This window comes from Tiliqua scincoides, chromosome 1 (genome assembly GCF_035046505.1).
Source record: "Tiliqua scincoides isolate rTilSci1 chromosome 1, rTilSci1.hap2, whole genome shotgun sequence".
Lineage (NCBI taxonomy): Eukaryota > Metazoa > Chordata > Lepidosauria > Squamata > Scincidae > Tiliqua > Tiliqua scincoides.
In genome coordinates this window covers 94,109,371-94,128,656 of record NC_089821.1, presented here as the reverse complement: position 1 = coordinate 94,128,656, position 19,286 = coordinate 94,109,371, and the positions used below count along the sequence as shown (strand labels likewise).

General features: G+C 42.9%; 1 protein-coding gene across 1 annotated transcript; it reads right to left on the bottom strand.

Moving 5' to 3' along the window:
* Nucleotides 1-1,507: 1,507 nt before the first annotated feature.
* On the bottom strand, nucleotides 1,508-17,711 carry LYPD6 (LY6/PLAUR domain containing 6). The gene is made up of 4 exons (XM_066609969.1): nucleotides 17,594-17,711; nucleotides 9,229-9,327; nucleotides 5,595-5,725; nucleotides 1,508-1,669 (listed from the first exon to the last, which is right to left on the bottom strand). The coding sequence occupies exons 1-4, from the start codon at nucleotides 17,709-17,711 to the stop codon at nucleotides 1,508-1,510; spliced, it is 510 nt and encodes a 169-aa protein (XP_066466066.1).
* Between the last annotated feature and the right edge of the window lie 1,575 nt (nucleotides 17,712-19,286).

The window sequence follows — 19,286 nt, the reverse complement described above, 5'->3', positions numbered from 1 at the left end:
TGCAGACCTGCTGCAGACACAGAAGTTAAGGGGAAGCCTCTGTAAGCACATCAAAGCTAGGGCCACAAAACATACAATGTTCTCCTAAGCATAGAACATTGACTCAGAAGTAAATTCTACTTCATCTGAGCTGGTCCATCAATGAAGCAGTCACTTTAGGTAGCGGACTGAAAGGGGCACCCACTTCTGCTCACCCATTCGCCTCCTCTTCCCCATCCCCCACTCCTTAGACTGAAAAAAGAAGAAAAGGACAAAAGAGAAGTGTGGAGGAGGGGAGGTGGCCTAGAGCATTGGAGGAGCACAAGCTAGCACATAACTAGGTTTAGCACGTTTCACATGCTGTCTCAGGTGCTAGGAGGTCAGCCCTGCATTTAATTCAATGGGGGCGTAATCCTAACCCCTTATGACAGTGCTTTCCAGCACTGACATAAGGGCAATGCAGCTCTGAGGTCAGGGAACAAACATTCCCTTCCTTTGAGGAGGCCTCTGTGAGTGACACCCAACTGCAGGATGCAGCACACGTCCCATTGGCACCGCTGCTGGAAAGCACGGACATAAGGGATTAGGATTGTGCCCTGGGATTACTTACTCCCAGAGAAGTATGTATAGGATGGCAGCTTTTGTCTATTTCATTGCTTAAAGGATGTTGATTAATACACTTTTGAACACGGTAATCTGGATTAATTGATTGGACAGCAATTTTTTTTAAGTATTTAACTTAAAAATACTTGCAAAAACAGGAGGTTGCAGTCATTGTCGAAGAGACAGTACTGCTTTCCTCACATAGAAGTGAATGCCTCTTCAAAAGGTGGTCTCTGCTTCAACAAGAAACAAGAAATGGGATGAATCCCAACTGCCTCTTGCACGAGTGAAAAGCACTTCTGCTCACACAAGCGGGGGCAAGTTTTGCTGATCTACACTCATCCCTGCAACCCTCTGCACTTAATGCTGTCCTATCCCAGAGAGAGACCCTCTTAGCAGATTTTCAGAAAGGTGAGTTGCTGTCCTAAGGAAGGAGAGATCCAATTCAATGCTTTTTTTTTTTCCTTCTAAAAAACTGCTTTATTTTTATACTGATCTATGTAGAACGGCTGAAATAAACACAAATAAATCAACTATTTAGGGCTATAAGCTAAATTGATCAGAAGTCGTTTTTAGTACCGATCCTGAAGCTCCCTGTTACTAATCTGGAATTACTGCATAACTTAATAAAGGTTTCACCATTTCTATCAAATATTTGAGTGGCCACTTAACACTGAGGACCAGAAAAGCTTAAATAAGCTTCCTGCACTTTCAGAAGATGCTTACAGATTAAAAACTGTGGCTTTTTAACAAACCAAGGCTAAAAAAGTATTCAAGAAGTAAATTCAGAAATGTTGCTAAGGAGAAAAAAAACAGGAAGTTTTGAAAACATATATTAAATTAAGATCAAGTATGTATGCATAAATACTTTCATCCTCAATCAATTTCCTCAATGCATATTAACTGGCACCTTGTCCAAGGCCATCTACGTTGCAAAGGCTAACAGAAGACATGACATCATTATTGATGCACTTTGCAAATGTCTCTGCGTGTGATTTATAGGGGTGGTGGTTGCAAATATTGCATCGCTTGCATTTCTGGGTAATGGCAAGTTACAGATGTTTCCTTCACAGCAGGAAGTGCAAACCTGAAAGAAGAAAGAGAAGTCGGTGAAGAGAACTGGTCCACATTTGAAGAAACCTTCAGCTGAAGAGACTAACCACATGTGCTATGCAAACATGTGTAACCAAGTACCAACACTGGCTTGTAAAATGAAAAGTCACTTCAGAACTTGGAAATTTAGGTAACGGAGGCTGCAGGGGAGACAGGACCCACAAGTTTTCCACAATGGTGCACCTACAAGTGTACCATTTCTCCACAGCAAATCTGTCCCTACCCAGAGTTTCAAAGAGCATGCTTCTGTACATTTGGAACAGAGAAATGGGGGGGGGGAGGATGAAGCATAGGGGTCAATAATTCATCGCAGGTTTTGTGATGCCTCAGGCAAGTGGGATGAGCCACAAAATTCTCCCAGTTTGGGGAGCTGGAAGGGGTGAAGAACAGGAATTCTCCTTGCAGTTATATGGCACTTCAGGGGCTCTCAGCACATGAATGATCCACATCATCCTCTCCAGCCCCCAAGGCATTTTTTGTTTGTTTCTGCTTTGTTTTCTGCAAGGGGTAGTGCCCTCCTGAGTTGCTTTGGAAACCTGGCAGCAAAAGGTCAAGTCCTGACCTCCATCCTCCAAAACAGAGATGGAGGCCAGAGCTTGTATTTTTGTTGCTACTCTTCCAAGGTTCAGCAGGTACCTTGGGAACACAGTTGCAAACAGGACACAGATTTCATCTCTGGAGAGGAGCACTCTGCTTCTTGTCTTGTTGCTGCAGCTTGAAAACACTCACTACTACATCTCCTTGCCTTCCCCATCAGGCCTGTCACACTTCCAATGCGCTTGGAGTGCCTCAGAAGAAAGACTGGCAAAAAAAATAAACCTCCTTCATGACAGCTAATGAGGAAGAATATTGCATGCGTGTGTGTGTGGCACACCAGATTTCCAAGGCATGTCAAGTGGGAGCTAGAGAGGAGGCAGTGATGCTCCCCAACCCCCTCTCCAGCTCTTAATGTTGGAAAGAAGTGTGGGGCTTTTGCTTGGAGTTGGGGAAGACAGCAAGGGATTGTTCTTGGTATTATGATGTGCCTCAAAGACACAGTACATAGTCAGAGACATGAGACCCATTCCTTGGGGGCAAGCTTTGGCAGCCACAGTTGTACTGTTTGGCCACCAAGGCATGATAAAGTCTATGGACCCATGACTACATTCCCCTCCCTCTTCCTGCATTGTTCTAACTTCTTCCCAAAAGAAGCTTTTCATGTTGAAAAATACCAGCCGGTGGTCAGTGATTGTGGGTAACGCATAGTTATCTCCTAGTGGGATACAAACTGTACCAGACAGTGGGATGAGGTTAAGTGTGGATGAGGCAGCTCATTCAGCCTCCTATTTAATATCGCATGCATGACTTGCAACCCTTTCTGCGAAAAAATGGTTTCAAAAGCATAATTACAACTATTACAAAGCAAACCACCACCTTAAATACAGAACAGAAAAAGCTCTTCCTCCAAACATTAGCACTTAATATAAACATATGTTTAGCCATGTTCATTGTCTTTTATCTTTGGCAACTATCATTTTCATTCCTCGGGGAGGATTCTCTTTTGCTTGCCCTCCGTCATATTTTATGTACTCAACAGATGATTATTTGTTTGTTTTAATGTGTGTTTTTAATTGTGATTGTATGTTTTTGTATTTTGAGATATGTTGTAAGCCACCTTGGATCCCTTCAGGGAGAACGTCAGAATAGTAAATAAATAATTATTATTCCACCATTTTCTAATGTCTTAAAAAAAATTAAGATCTCTTTGATTTAAAGTCCTTACCATATTTAAGCTGTCATGACATTTGGGTTTGGAAACCCAGCCCCTACCATCTCAAGACAGCATAAGTCTGATCCAACACCCTGAGTTCATGCTTACTCAGCATTTATCAACAGCAACAAGGATTTATTTCATCATAGGCAGATCCCTCTCTGCTGATGGTATAACCCATAAGGTACCTCTTGCTCGCACTGCTGGTCCAATCAGGGAGGATTCTTTGCTCTCTCAGGTTCCACCTTCTACTACTTCCAGCAGGCTCACCTTCTTTACCCACCCCCTTCCCTGCCTTTGGGATTGGGAAAGACTTTGTTTCCTGAAGCATGCAGGAGAATAGTCACATACTGGCACCTTTATCACACTTCAGGGAGGCCACACTACATGTGACTTCCAACACAAGCTTTGCAGAATTCATGCAAGCTCATAGCTAAGTATATAGAGCCACTTTTTACAAAGAAGATGCTTTTTACACAGGCTGGAACTAAATGAACCATACAACAGATCATCTTTTTGTGAGGGGGTGTTAATGCAAGCCTCACCTCCAGCCTGAAGAGGGACAGTCCAGGAACAGTCTCACTGTGCCTGAAGTAGCTTTGGATCTCAGCAATGCTGTTCCATGAATAGGTTGCACAATCAATTTGTATATAACTAAAACAACTAAGACTGCTGCAGGCTTCAGAATGACTATTACAAGTGAAAAAGTCACTTTCAGTTTTTCAGCAAAATCGGAAGTGACATTTTTATGCCTTAAAAGGCGTTAAGAAGGCCAGAGAAGCCACTAAAAACCAAGTGACTTTTTCGCTCCAAAGGGCGGGGGGAGTGTCCCCCGTACCCAAGGATTCAGATATCCATTGGGAGTTCTGGAATTGAACCCCCACAGATAAGGGGCACACTTGTACTGCCTTGGAGTCCAACAAACCAATAAAAGACCCTACCAGAGCTTTGTCAAATTGTGACAGGAATCCAAAATGTTTGTGAATTTTGGGGAGACAGAGAGAGAACCATTCAAGAATCCTGCATAAGACATTCTTGTTATTTACAATATTAGAATTTAAAATGAATTCATCCTAATCATGGTCCTGGAGTATTACAGATGATAATTTTACAACTTACCTCTATACATCTACAACATTCTGAATAATATATATATAGCATGAGGAGAGAGGGAAAAGCACCTACCACTTGGTTTCCTTGCATTTCCTAATACAGCTAAATGGTTACTTGTAGTCATGCAGGGTTACAGAAGTGAAGCCTGCTTATGGCTCCATCCAGTTCCACACCAGCCCAGAGCATGCAGCGGTACCAAAAGTGTGAGCTGCATGCTATTGGGGGGTGGGAGGGAACCACACAGCCTAGGACAGTCAAGTAAAAAAGTTTTGTTGGGTCTCCTTGGATCTACCCTTGTACTTTTGGGGAGACAGGTTCAAGAAGATCCAGGAGGTGGGTCCAGCTCAGGAATGGGGCACAGGATCATAGCATGTGTCCCTGAACTGTCCCTTGCCCAGCTCAATTCCTGCCTTAATCTTCCCCTGCCTCTACCATACCTGCTCTGTTGGGTATCTAAGATCCGCTGGCAGGTATGCAGAATCTCTGGTTGTTTGTACTAGCAGCTCCAGAGCACACAACGGTGACATGCCTTTATCACCGCTGCAAGAAGACTTACAGCAGCTGATCACAAGACTGGCTAGAGACTGTTGTAGGCCCTGCACAGGATTAGGCTGCCCGTTATCTGGTACCAATATTTACCATTTTTCATTCTCCTTAATAACTAGAGGATTATAATGCAAACAAAGGGCCAAACTATCCATTACATCAAATACATCACAGGCAACAACAGGAAGGAGGAGATCCTGACTGTGACCAAAGCAAGGGCAAAGGGTTAAAGCCTCTTCCTCCTCCCCTATCCACAACATGGTCCCAATCCAATCCCAATGGCCTTTCCCTGAGCATCTTATTTAGTAAACAAAAGTTAAACATGTCAGAGCAAATGAAGTGTTTAATGTAATGTGCAGTTTGACCCAAAACCAAATCCTTGTACAGAAATGGTAGCATTTTGGTTCTGTGCAAATTGCATCTATGGTACATAAATGAACTGCAGCATTTGGATCTACTACACTGCATCAGTGAACATTATGTTTCTTACCGTAAGTCCTTCATGCGTGTGTTCGATACACCCTGTAAACAAACAATTCTCCAGAGGCACGCAGCGTTTGGTAACTGATACACTCTTTCCATTCTTTTCCAACACATGTTGAGTATAGCAATATCTTGTGTCTGCCAAGGGAAGAGAAAAACCTGAGTTATACAGACAAATCTTCCTGTCATAATTCTTTTTATGGAACAACATAGAAGACTACCTAAATCCATGATGAGCAACTTATTATTATGTTCTGAGGTTTTTTGATTCTTCCTTTAGTACAATTGTGCAAAGACCAGAAATGTCTTCTACTCTTTGAAGAGCCATCTAAGCTAGCTATCACCAGGACGGGTATAACCTAATTATCCACAGATTTTTCACCCACAGATTTATCTCAGTGCAATGAGAAGGGCCCTTTAAATTCAAGAAAAAAAGGTTTAACAATAGCCTCATTAATGCGAGAGAGGGCAGTCGGCTGACAATCCATCAATCATTCTCTCTCCAGGTACTTAGAACAGCTTCACTCCAAGGCAAGCAACCCCTCTGTTCCCCCTGAGTACATGAAAGAAAGATAACCACCGTGCATTCTTTCCCAGCTCTGGGATTGCTGGCTCAGAATAAAGCCTTTCTAAGAGCCTGGACAGAGACTGATTGATGGATTGTCTGCCTAATGACTCTATCTTACATCACAAAGGTCAACAAGGCTGTTTTTAAATCGCCTAGCAAAGGAACATTGTTTTTTTAAATGGATTTGCTTTAATGTGATCTTTGTCAGTTCTGGGAACAGAACCCTTGCAAATAATGAGACTCAGCCTGTACAACTTGTGGGTGCAAATTCAGGACATTAATTATGCATCATGGGAAGGAATACAGTACCACCTTTTTCTGTCATGAACCTTTCATCAGTTTATTTGGACAATACTGTGCAAGAAACATTTCTCTGTACAATCCCTCAGAAGACTGCAGACAAAGTAGCCGCCAAAATAAAAACATGATGACTTCTATGTCATCTCTCGCTTCTGTCCTTAGGAATTTTTTTTTAACAAGTCTCCATTGAACTCATTCAACACACCCAATCTTTGAAATCCATACCAAACTTGTGCATATTCCAGATTGATCCCAACCTCGTCCGTGCGGCAAATGTGAGGAACTGTGGGTACACATAGGACTACATAGTCCACATATGAAAAAACACACACTTCTGACAAGTAAAATCCCTATGCCATATACCTCCTCTCCCCACAGTTTAACTCCTGCACTTCCTAATTCCTGTAGTCTAATTCCCACACTTACATTTTTACATGGGAGTGTCAAATCAAAATACTGGAAGTTTCCAAATGAACATTCACCTGAACACCTGAAAATGTCAGCATCTGCTACTTTCCCCACTATTTCTAACCCCACTCATTTGAAAAATTACTATAATGCTAGTTCTTTAATTTTTTTTTTTCCAATCATGGAAAATAGAATTCTAATGCCCATGAAAATCCCTTTTGGACAAGAGCAGTCAACATTCTTCCAGTAGAGCACAGTGCTCTTCAAGCTTGCTAATATGAAGTCACAATATAGCAATGGTTTTCAACCTTTTCCATCTCACAGCACACTGACAAGGCACTAAAATTGCCAAGGTACACCATCAGTTTTTTGACCATTGACAAAGCACACCATGCTGCTGGTAGGGGGCTCAAATCCCCCAACTGTCCTACTAATAAATGGTCCTCCTAAAGTCCCACAGCACACCTTTGGACCACCCATGGCACACCAGTGGCTGAAAATCGCTGTAATATAGCATCACTTTACATGAATGCATTACTTCAAGAGTATCTTTGGGAAAGACCCTTCTGCTTACATCTAAATAAAAAAGTGAAGCAAAAAAAAAAATGTTCAGTTGCTAAACAAATTGTTCTCTATGCATTTTGATAGTTGTATGATTAAGTAAATAAGCTGTACTACATGAATTAAATGTCATCCAATAGCTCTGTGGCTCAGCAAATTTTGGAGCCTTTGTTGCAAAGATAAAAGCAGGATTAGATTTTTCCACCTGGTCAGTTCCAGCCTCCAAATCCCATATTTTGTAAATACCCAACAATCCTGCTCTGACAAAATGCAAGAGATTCCTGCTATCTATCAAAGTAGATAAAACAAAGAGAGCTTTAATAAAAGTCTGGTACGAGCATCTCAAGCACACCATCAAAAGCAGGTAGCTTATAAACTCTACTAACGAAATTAAGGGAAGTAATGGAAACAAGAGTTCAAAAATGTAAGCTGTTCATGCAACCTAATTAGCTGCTCTCCTTTAATATCCATTCTCTTTGAAGTTGGGAAACATTTTCAGACGCCAATGGCCCTCTTCACTTTGTTGTGTTTTCATTGTACAGCCCCCTTATTACAGCATTTGGCAAGTGATGGTTGTTACATGGTCAGCTAGAACTGAAGCAATTTATATGCCCAGGTAAGGCCCATAAGATTTCATGCACAGGATAATGGGTCTTTTTAGAGGGGGTGAAGGTTAGAACACCAGCCCTTCGCACTATAACCTTAATTCTGATCATGTTCCCTTTTCTTTCCATACCAACCTCTGTTCATCTTAAGCCCTCAGTTTGGCTGTGATCACCTCCCTGCTCTACCCACAAAAGGAAGTGCTGGATTAACAGCATCAGATTCTGTTGGGCAGCACAATTTTTAAACAGCCTGGCATGACACAGCCTTCTTCTGTGGTTGGAAGAAAGTAAGTCAAACTATCTGTCTTCCCTCCACATCAGATCTCTGATGCTTTGCCTTCCTCCTAGCAGGTCCCCAGTGTTCTCCTTTTAGTTGACCAATACTGAATGGGACAAAAAAAAAAAAGCATGCTGGGAATTGGATGTGGGCAGAATTGAATTGGACAGAACCTATCCAGTGGGCCTCCTGGAAATCTGAAGCGAGTTCTCTCTTGGACCTCAGAATCTTATGATATAATCCTCAATATTATGAAGCTGTGTGTGTTTCGGCTACATGTATCTGAGAGTGCAGTTTCTTTCAATTGCTTTATTTGTACCAATTTCATAATAAATAATAATAACTTTATTTTTATCCCGCCTTTCTCCCCGAAGGGACTCAAGGCGGCTATAATATGTGAAGTAGCTCTTAGTGTTTGAGTCAAGTGTTCATATTCCTCAAGTTAAGATGCTTTTAAATTACCCAACCCTTCACTATAGTTTCATCACAGAATGCGCCAATGTTTGTAGTCATCAAATCCACCTTGGAAGAATAACAGCCATTTGTGCAAATTCTTTGCCAGTGCACAATGACCAATACTTGCCACCAACTTTCAGAAATGAGTTTGAACCAGATTCTGGGATTCCAAAAAAGAAGTCACAAGAATTCACAATATTATTCACAGGAACTAAAGTTCCCATGATATAGCACATATTTATTTTATTTATTTAGTTAAAAGATTTTTATTCTGCCTTTCCTCTGCCAAAGCAGATGACCAAAGTGGACAAACAGAGAAGCATAAGGCTGTATGCAGGCTGTAACCTGTCTCCCAAATGACCCTTAGGGAGGGAGATCAAATTCATTTGAAGAATTTCAGTAGCAAATTTCAATATTCCTAGAATTAACACTAATTCTGTTAGCTAACAGCATGCACCTAGTTTACCTTTTGGGCAATAGATATCTGGAGCCCATTGGTTGCATTCATAGTTGTCTATTGCTTGTTCGCAAGTGAAACATTTGAATCCACCAGGGTAGGGAGTGGCTGTAAAACATAAAAACAAAAGTGAAATTAGCTTATCATTAATCCAATCTGGACAATTTGTTTTTAAAAGAAACTGAAATAACATTTTTAAAAGAGAAATATGAACTGGTTATACTGATTTTCACAGTAACATTAAGAAACTGAACAGTATCTGTGAACTGAACTGAATTTTTAGGCTCTTCCCTCCCATATCACCCCTTAACCTCAGAACACTCATATTTAAATATCTAAAGTCAAAAGAAGGAAAAAGTTGAAAAGCCCAAACATATGGCTGATGAGCAACATTATATATCAATTATCTTCTATAGGTGCTGTCAGGAGTCCCAGATGCAAGGGAGGGCACCAGGATGAGGTCTCTTGTTATCTGGTGTGCTCCCTGGGGCATTTGGTGGGCCGCTGTGAGATACAGGAAGCTGGACTAGATGGGCCTATGGCCTGATCCAGTCGGGCTGTTCTTATGTTCTTATGAGTCAGTTTTGCTTGTAGAAGATCTGAGGGACAATCCCTGGCATCTCCAGGTACAGCTGTGAAAGAACCCCATCCACCTCTGGAGAGTTGTGACCAGTCCCTATAGGAAGTATTGGGCTAGCTTTGAAATGAAAAGGACATTTTCCAAGGAATGGTCTGACTCAGTAAAACACAGCTTCATATGAGTAAATGCAGTAGGTTGGGCTTCAGTTAAGAAGGATCATATCAAAATCATCATCATTTGTTTTCCTTTTCTTCTTTTAAACAGAAATGCAGGGACAGAGAAAGACTCTGCCTGGATAGAGAAAGATGAATATATGTCCACGTTTAAAAAGTTCATTTAAAAAAAGGGTAAATGCACCCCAAGATGCTGACACTGGTGCCGACAAATGACTACAAAATGTACTTCATAACATATTCCAACCTTTTCAAATCCGAGACCACCGTTAGTCACAATGTTTCTCAAGCAGAAAAGCAGTGGGTTTATTTTTCCACACAAGCAAATGAAGTGGAAATGTCAGTTTCCACAGTACAGCACTCACAGAGCTTTATCGGGACAAGGCATAGAAGATGACAAGTGAAGCTGACACGTCTGAATTCAGAAGCTTTTCAAGTTTGAACTAACATTATAATGCCATTCAATGCAAGAAAAGGTAACAGGCCACAAATGAGAAGCGAGTTAGCATAGCAGCTGTCTGGGCAACAAAGTTTAAGAACCATTCAATTCAGCTATAAAACCAAGAGTTCCTGACACAAGGTGGAAAGGGAGCTACTCCAGTGCCTATTTAAAAGCTCAAGCAGTATCGTTCTGCTTCCCCTTCTTTGCCCTCACTCCAATCAACCCTTTTACATAGGGTGACATTTTATTCACAAGATATATCTACTTTTACAGATGCAGTCATATGCACATGTGCCAACTAAAGCAGTGCTACCCAAACTTGCCTTCGTCACAATGCCCTTTGTGCTGCAGGTGCAGCGTTCAGAATCGGGAAGTGGCAATGATACATGACATGATGACATCATCGCCGGTTACATCTGGGTTGAAGATCACAGAGCGGTGCTGAAAACAGCTGTGAGAGGCTCCGGGCGGGTGAATGGGCCTCTTCTAGCTGCAAAAACCTTGCGTATGGAGCTCTGCCCGCCAAATTGAGGGCACAATCCTAACCCCTTATGTCAGTGCTTTCCAGCACTGACATAAGGGCAATGCAGCTCTGAGGTCAGGGAACAAACATTCCCTTACTTTGAGGAGGCCTCCGTGAGCAACACCCAACTGCACGATGCAGCGCATGTCCCATTGGCACCGCTATGCGCTCTTACCACTGTTTTCAGCACTGCATCAGGTGCTTGCTGCTGGGCAGCAAATGTTCCATGCCACCCCTGTGCATTTATTGCACTGCTCCTGGGAGCCACACCTCACAGACTGGGGACTATTGGTTTAAGCCCTTGGTCACAGTGAGATATCCTTCTGAGTAAACACGTGTAAAATTGCATTGTTATAAACCTGATTTAATACTAACTTACTCTGCCCAGGGAGTCCTGGGACCGTAAAGGGGGTTTAGGGATCTTCAAGTGATATTATCAGGACTGTCAAGTAACTACAGTTCCCAGGGTACTCTGGGCAAACCAATTAGTGCCAGGAAAACTAGTACAGGTGTGCCCCAGTTCCACAGGTGTTCTGGAACAGAAGTCCCCGCAGATAGCTGAATCCGGATACCGGAGAGGCCCTCCTACCCTCCAGAGGCAAAGGGAACTATACTCTCTTCACCTTCAGAGGATCTTCTGAGCCTCAGCGAGGCTGAGCGCGTCTGCCACACTCTCTGTGAGCCTCGGAATGGCTGTTTAGGCCAAAAAAAGTCACTTGACTTTTTATGCCTTTAAAAGGCAACAGGAGAACCAGGGAAGCCCCGGAGGCTGTGGGGGGCCCTCCTGCATCTGTGATTTACTGAAAGCACCAATACAGGATCCGTGGGTATGGGGGCCCATGTGTATAACACCAATACAAGTTTGTAGACTTAGGACCCAACCCTATCCAATTTTCCAGTGCTGGTGCCGTTGTGCCAATGGAGTGTGTGCTGCATCCTGTGGTGGAGGGGCAGACACTGGGGCCTTCTTAAGGTATGGGAACATGAGTTCCCTTACCACGGGTCTGCACTGTGGCTACACCAGAGCTGGAAAATTGGATAGAACTGGGTCCTTATTCCTTAGCCCTGGGGAGGCCTTATCAACGGGGACTGTGACTGAAAATCACCACCAGCTCTACTAACCATAAGAAATTGTACCTTTGGCTTGAGGCCAGTAAACTGCGTTTAAAAAGTTTCATATAACAATATTTACAAGATTGAACTCAGACACTGACAAGTTGTTTAGTTAGTCATAACCAAGTCCCATTTATACTGGTTGTTAGTGACAAAAATTAATTTTTCATATTTTTATCCCGCCTTCCTCCAAGGAGCTCAGGGTGGCATACATGCTTCCTCCCCTCCTTTTGTCCTCACAACAACCCTGTGAGGTAGGTAAGGCCGAGAGACTAGCCCAGGGTCACCCAGGAAGCTTCATGGGTGAGCAGGGATTTGAATCTAGATTTTCCAAGTTTAAATTCAATTCCCAAACCACTACACCATCCTGTCTCTCTTTAGGACATAAGTTATCAGCACCGGAATGCAGAGAAGGAAATCTTGCGAAGATCTGAGATGAGCCCGATTTCAAAGAAGAGTGTTAGCTCAAGAAACAAATTTTACAAATCAGAATCCTACCAGGGTCTTGGAAACCATCTTGTTAAATACAATATATTGGTCAATATTTGTTTTCTAGGAACACTTCCTTATATAGGTAACCAGATTTTTTTATTATTATTATTTTTGTAAAGGCATAGGCTCTAGCATAGATTTTTGCTACTGTATTCCCTGGAAGTTGTCCCCAGAGTGATTACTTTCTTCCTCCTGGGAAAAATAAAAGCCTGTTCTAGTGATTGTACCTTGGCAGGCAGCCCACATCAACATCATACTATCATTAGTACCTCAGAATAGGTGCTTCAGGCCTTGGAACAGTGATACAGCTTAATCTTATGCTCCAAGAATGAACCAGTATCTTCCAAAAGATGAAAAGAAGCCTTTATATCTGCTGCCAACGCGGGAAAAAGATCCCTGATGCTGGGGTTCTCAAGTACCTACAAAACAGATGCCAAGGAAAATGATTCTAATGCCAAGGTATTTGAAACCGCTTTAGATGGCTCTGTGAGTTGGTTCTGTTAGACATCACATTTTCTTTATGCATGAAGGATGATTGGAAAGTGCTGAATTGTGTATCAATCCAGAGAGATGGATTAGTGTGAGGCCTCCCTGTAGGGGAGGGGAGGGCCCACCTGGCCTTTCTGAGGGGGACCCCTGGTGGAGGCCTCAGACTAGTTCCCTCACAAGAAGCGAGGGTTGCGTCACCAGGATCCCCCTCTTTGGGTTGGCAGCATTAGCTAGTCAGGAGCAGGGGCTGCTAGCAGCAGATTCTCCTGCCTGCTCTGTTAACTCCCAACTGCCTTGTCATCCCTGGCCTCCAGGTTTATGTGGGGCAGACCTCTCCCCTTTGGCCCCTCCCCTTTCCTCACAGGGAGGGTACAAATAGGGCCTGTCTCTGGGCCTGCCCTCCCCTGGGCTTACCACAACTCCTCCCCTTCCTCTCTCTGTTTCCCTCCCACCTCCTCTCACCTGGAGCTGCCAGGGTTGTTCCTGAGAGGGCTGGGAAGGCTGCTGCCTCTGCTCTGGCCCAGCAGCCTTCTCCCTTGGTAAGTTGGGGACTCGCGGGAGGAGGGGAACCCCGACAATTAGATGCCCTATAATGTTACATTTTCATGACCAGCTACACTGGCAATGGGCAAGTTTGGCTTCCAGCCAAGCAGAGACACTTCAATCCCACTAGTCCCATTATAACCATGTGACATGCAAGAATGTCCTCACTAACACACAAAAAGACCGAAAATAAAAGAAGCCCAGTCCCCCAGTCCACATATCATGATTTTTCAAAAGCTGACTTCAGTTCTCTCATCTAAAGGGCAATGATTTCTGATTAAGGTTTTAGAATAAGCCATGTGTTAGCCAACTACATTATGACAGTATTTTTAAAAACTTTGCAAATTACAAAAAATACTGGTATGCAGCTAGAAAATTAGAATGAGCATGAACTATGAGCTGGAAACCCTTGCTTCTATTCTCAGTTCAGCTTGGAACTCACTGAGAAAACCTACAACTCCTCAACCTTTTACTTTACATGGTAGTTGTAAGGATTATTGGGAAAACATACACAACAGCCTTTGTGTACTTCTGAGAAGCACAATGGGATGGATCTGAAAAGAACTATGAGTGGAAGAAAAATAGCAGCTAGCCCTACTCCATGAACGTTTTCACAAGAGCTTTCATAAGATTTCTTGCAGTTCTGTAATGCGTAAGTTCTAGAGCAGTTTTCACAATTCTTCTGGTACACAACCTCTTGTGTAAGCAGAATCTTCTTCACTTTTCTTGCACAACACTCTAGCACCAAACAGAAGACAGCCTTTCCATAAGCAAAGGATGACTTTCAATCCAACCGTATAGTATTAATAAAACAGGGTAAACTTCACCCATTAACCATGCAGAGTCCCAAACCTGATCAAAGAAAGCCTGTTGTGAGCTCCACCATAAATGAAGCTCAACAGTCAACTATCTCAGTCCAGAAGGAACACCCACACTGAATTATACATTCTGCACAGATCCAGGGCACACTATTATGTGTCTAATGAACATGGCTTGAAAGCACATCTTCTATAATCTCCAACCTTTCCATGTTGTATTCCTTATATCAAATGATAAAGCAGAATTAGATGCTTCAGAGGAGTTCCCCCTTGTATCGGTGCATCAACTCCCATAACCAAGCAGAACAATTGGTTAGATGTGTGTGAATGTTTCCCTTGAAAGTTTCATGGTCTAGCTCCCCGATGCTATCTCCAACACAGTCAAAACAAAGAGCTTAAGGAGATTTTGGAAGCTCCCAAGGTACCTGGTACTTTCTTCACTGCTATTTCAGAAAAAAGTGTTACTGGTACTGAAAGGAGGTTTCCCAGAGCAGTTGCCACAGCTGTGAGAGACTTTCCTTTGGCTCACGATCAGAGAAGCTAATAATCCTGATAGACTTGTGGTTCAGGGCACGAGGCCACAGTTCCTTAAGATGACTATTCTAAAGGAAATAAAAAGCAACTACCCAGTGCCAAGACACGGCCTGTAATTACTTCTGGCCATTAACTCTCTTGGTCAACAGTAATTCACCTTGTATTCGACACTCTAAGAAGAATAGTCTTTCCTTGCACCATTGTTTTATTATTTAATGTTTTATTGTTTGCTTTTATTTTTATGGTTACTGATTATTGTATTTTTCTGAATGTTTGAAAGTTGCCTTCAGGGACAGACAGAAAGGCAGAGTAAGAATTCCTGGATGAATAAAGTTGCAGCTTTGAAAAAGAAACGAGACATTTAGGGTGAGATTATGCAACCTGCTATGACTTAATTTTAAAGCCACCTACAGTGCAATCCAATGCATGTCTGCTTAGAAGTGTGTTCAATGGGACTTCCTCCCACAAAAGTGCATATAGGGATTGCAGCCCTAATAGTGTAAAATTAAAACCAAGTGAAGGAAAATTGTAAATGCAGAAGGAAGAAAAAGGAAAGACTGGGGAAGAGTAATGAGTTTGCTAGGAGCAGACAGAAAGCTAAGGGGGAGACCAAAAGTCATGTGTGCGCTATGCAGGACAGTAATATTATACTGTTTAAGTGTTGGGTTCACAACAGTTACTGTACCTCTGCATGGCACTCTGGTTGTTTCAGTACTTCCATATCAGAAATGCATTCTGCATGCTTTGATTTACAGTATAAGGGGGTCCCACATCTGTGGATTCAGTTAACTGTGGATCGAGTTCAGCCCCCCCCCCCCAGCACACACACCTCTGTGCACACTCCCTCTGGAGAGGAGTCCAAGTTCAGCAGAGGCTGAGGACATCCGTTCCCGGCCTCTGACAGGCTCAGACTGCGCTGTATAGCTCAAATAACACAACTTCCAGTTTCATGGAAAAACCGGAAGTGACTTTTAATGCCTTATGTTTGCCCATATCTGTGGTTTCAGGTATCTGCGGGGGATTCCGGAACGGAACTTCTGCAGATAAAGTGCATGCCTTATTCCATTACAATTGGTTTGTCTTTGGCATCAGAATAGGAGGGAAAGACAGGAGGACTCTTCCCAGTCTTAAAAAAAAAAATCTCACACAAGCATTGCACAAAGTTTGACTTTATATGACTCACCAGTGCTTCCTGTTAAATAAGCATTTCTTGATGTTTTCAATGTTGTTCCCCTTCCCACCTCTCCACCATGGAGACTATTGGGCCTATGCAATAAATTTAGATAAGTAAGCACATCACAGAGGATGCTGGCGGCAGGAGGGAGATGGTTAGAAGGACTTTGCAAGTTTCATCCACTGGCAAGATCCACTAACTAATGCACAAATTTCCCTCCCACATCTATTTTTGTAGCAAGATGCTGGAGGAATGAAATAGATACTGGGATAGCCAATGCAGTAATAAACAAACTCAGAGATATTCTGATGGACCCTAGCACCACTTTTATATGACTTTCTCAACTGCTAGTATTTGCAACCAGTAGCACGTTTCTAGAAGCTGCTGTGAGTTAAATTATCGTTTAGGGAGGAGGAAGAGAGAGAGAGTAAGCAAAGAGGCTCAGACAGTCAGCATTTTTCAAAAATTGTTCATGTGACACACTTAATTGCCTGCATACATAGTCAGTATTACATTTCCAGAAGCATTTTTTTAATTAAAGGTCAACTTATTTAATGCTAGGGAGAAATGGGAAAGCTGTGACTTGAAGGCATCCTGTAAGCGCTCTTTGTGTTTGAATAACCAAAACTAAACACAAGAACTGCCTTGCTGAATCAAATCAAACGCCATCCAATACAGCAATCCATTCTCTTTCCATGGCAGCCAAGATGCCTCCATGCACTTACAAGTCCTGCAATGGAGGCTACAGAAGTATGCTATCTGAACACAGAGTTTTCCATTAAGTTATCACAGCTGTAATCACTGACATATCTATCCTCTATAACAGGGGCATCCAAACTTTTTGGCAGGAGGGCCATATCATCTCTCTGACATTGTGTCAGGGGCCAGAAAAAAAAATTAATTTACATTTCAAATTTGAATAAATTTACATAAATAAATATATTAGAGGTGGAACTTACATGAATGAATGAAGGTCTTGCAATGGCTCAAGTCCTATAAAAGGCCTTGCACAAAGCAAGGCCAACCTTTCCTTTGCTGCCACTGCTGCACCACAGATGTGAAACAGCAAGCAGTGGAGGGAGCCCTTGTCCCACAGTTTATGCGAGAGGTTGAACAGTCTGAGAGCAGTGCTGTCAAGCCAGTGTGGGCTCCAGCAAGTCTCCAGAGGACCAGAAGCTAACTGCAGACTGGGGGCTCCCTGTGGGCCAAATTGGGAGACCTTAAGGGCTGCATGTGGCCCCCGGGCCGGGTTTGGGCACCCCTGCTCTATAAAAACTACCTTCAGTTGTCTTTGGGCAATACGAAAAGGACAGACCTCTCAGCACCCACACTTTCGGAAGGCACCAACTACTGCTGACCAGATAAGTCTTCTAATTTTGGGAAATCATTTATTTTTGGTAAAGCTAACTCAGTCATACTCTTACTGTGTCTGCTCTTTGAATGCTACTTTGTCTTTTTATTCATATTAGATTAAGATGCTCTATAAGTCTTACTTGAAGGATGAAGGAAAACAATATCCTTTGCTGTAAAGTCGCGGGCTTGAATTACTTTCAGGCAGTCAACAATCAAGCTAACAAACAGGGCCCAGGCCAGAAGAGGCCAGGATTCCATTGCAGAGAAGGCGCCTCAAACATGCGGATTTCTTGGGAGTTGTTTCTCTTTGTATCCAGAAGAAAAATGCACCTAAACAGGAGAAAATGAACAGGTGAGTAAATCCCAAAGTCAGATCTCACATCCTCACAATACTCAAGCACTGCAGTAAGAAAAGAAACTAGCTGTTATTCCCAGAAAAGGAACACTAACCAGGTGAAATTACACAGGCCTACAAAATTGAGGGTGAGAAAATTTTTTCCCAAATTTATGGTGATTCGATATACATTTTAGGTGCTGATTCCAAAAATGGCATTTTGCCCTATCACGTCTCATATTAGAGATATAGTATAGTGAATGGTTCAAGCAGCTTCCTCGTGAGGAAGCTGCTTGAACCATTCACTAAAGAGGCTATGCCATGTCTCCAAAACTAGATGTGACCGGGCAAAACGGATGCCATTTTTGGAATCAGCACCCCAAATATAACCAGGAATTGGTGTAACGTTTAAGGAAGCAAATGTGTGTTGGCCTGTGTAATTTTGGGTCTCTGCATATCTTGTAATGAAACACACTTTTGCGAGGGGGGGGGTCATTAAGAACATAAGAACATAAGAACAGCCCCACTGGATCAGGCCATAGGCCCATCTAGTCCAGCTTCCTGTATCTCACAGCGGCCCACCAAATGCCCCAGGGAGCACACCAGATAACAAGAGACCTCATCCTGGTGCTCTCCCCTACATCTGGCATTCTGACTTAACCCATTCCTAAAATCAGGAGGTTGCGCATACACATCATGGCTTGTACCCCATAATGGATTTTTCCTCCAGAAACTCGTCCAATCCCCTTTTAAAGGCGTCTAGGCTAGACGCCAGCACCACATCCTGTGGCAAGGAGTTCCACAGACCGACCACGCGCTGAGTAAAGAAATATTTTCTTTTGTCTGTCCTAACCCGCCCAACACTCAATTTTAGTGGATGTCCCCTGGTTCTGGTATTATGTGAGAGTGTAAAGAGCATCTCCCTATCCACTCTGTCCATCCCCTGCATAATTTTGTATGTCTCAATCATGTCCCCCCTCAAGCGTCTCTTTTCTAGGCTGAAGAGGCCCAAATGCCGTAGCCTTTCCTCATAAGGAAGGTGCCCCAGCCCCGTAATCATCTTAGTCGCTCTCTTTTGCACCTTTTCCATTTCCACTATGTCTTTTTTGAGATGCGGCGACCAGAACTGGACACAATACTCCAGGTGTGGCCTTACCATCGATTTGTACAACGGCATTATAATACTAACCGTTTTGTTCTCAATACCCTTCCTAATGATCCCAAGCATAGAATTGGCCTTCTTCACTGCCGCCGCACATTGGGTCGACACTTTCATCGACCTGTCCACCACCACCCCAAGATCTCTCTCCTGATCTGTCACAGACAGCTCAGAACCCATCAGCCTATATCTAAAGTTTTGATTTTTTGCCCCAATGTGCATGACTTTACACTTACTGACATTGAAGCGCATCTGCCATTTTGCTGCCCATTCTGCCAGTCTGGAGAGATCCTTCTGGAGCTCCTCACAATCACTTCTGGTCTTTACCACTCGGAAAAGT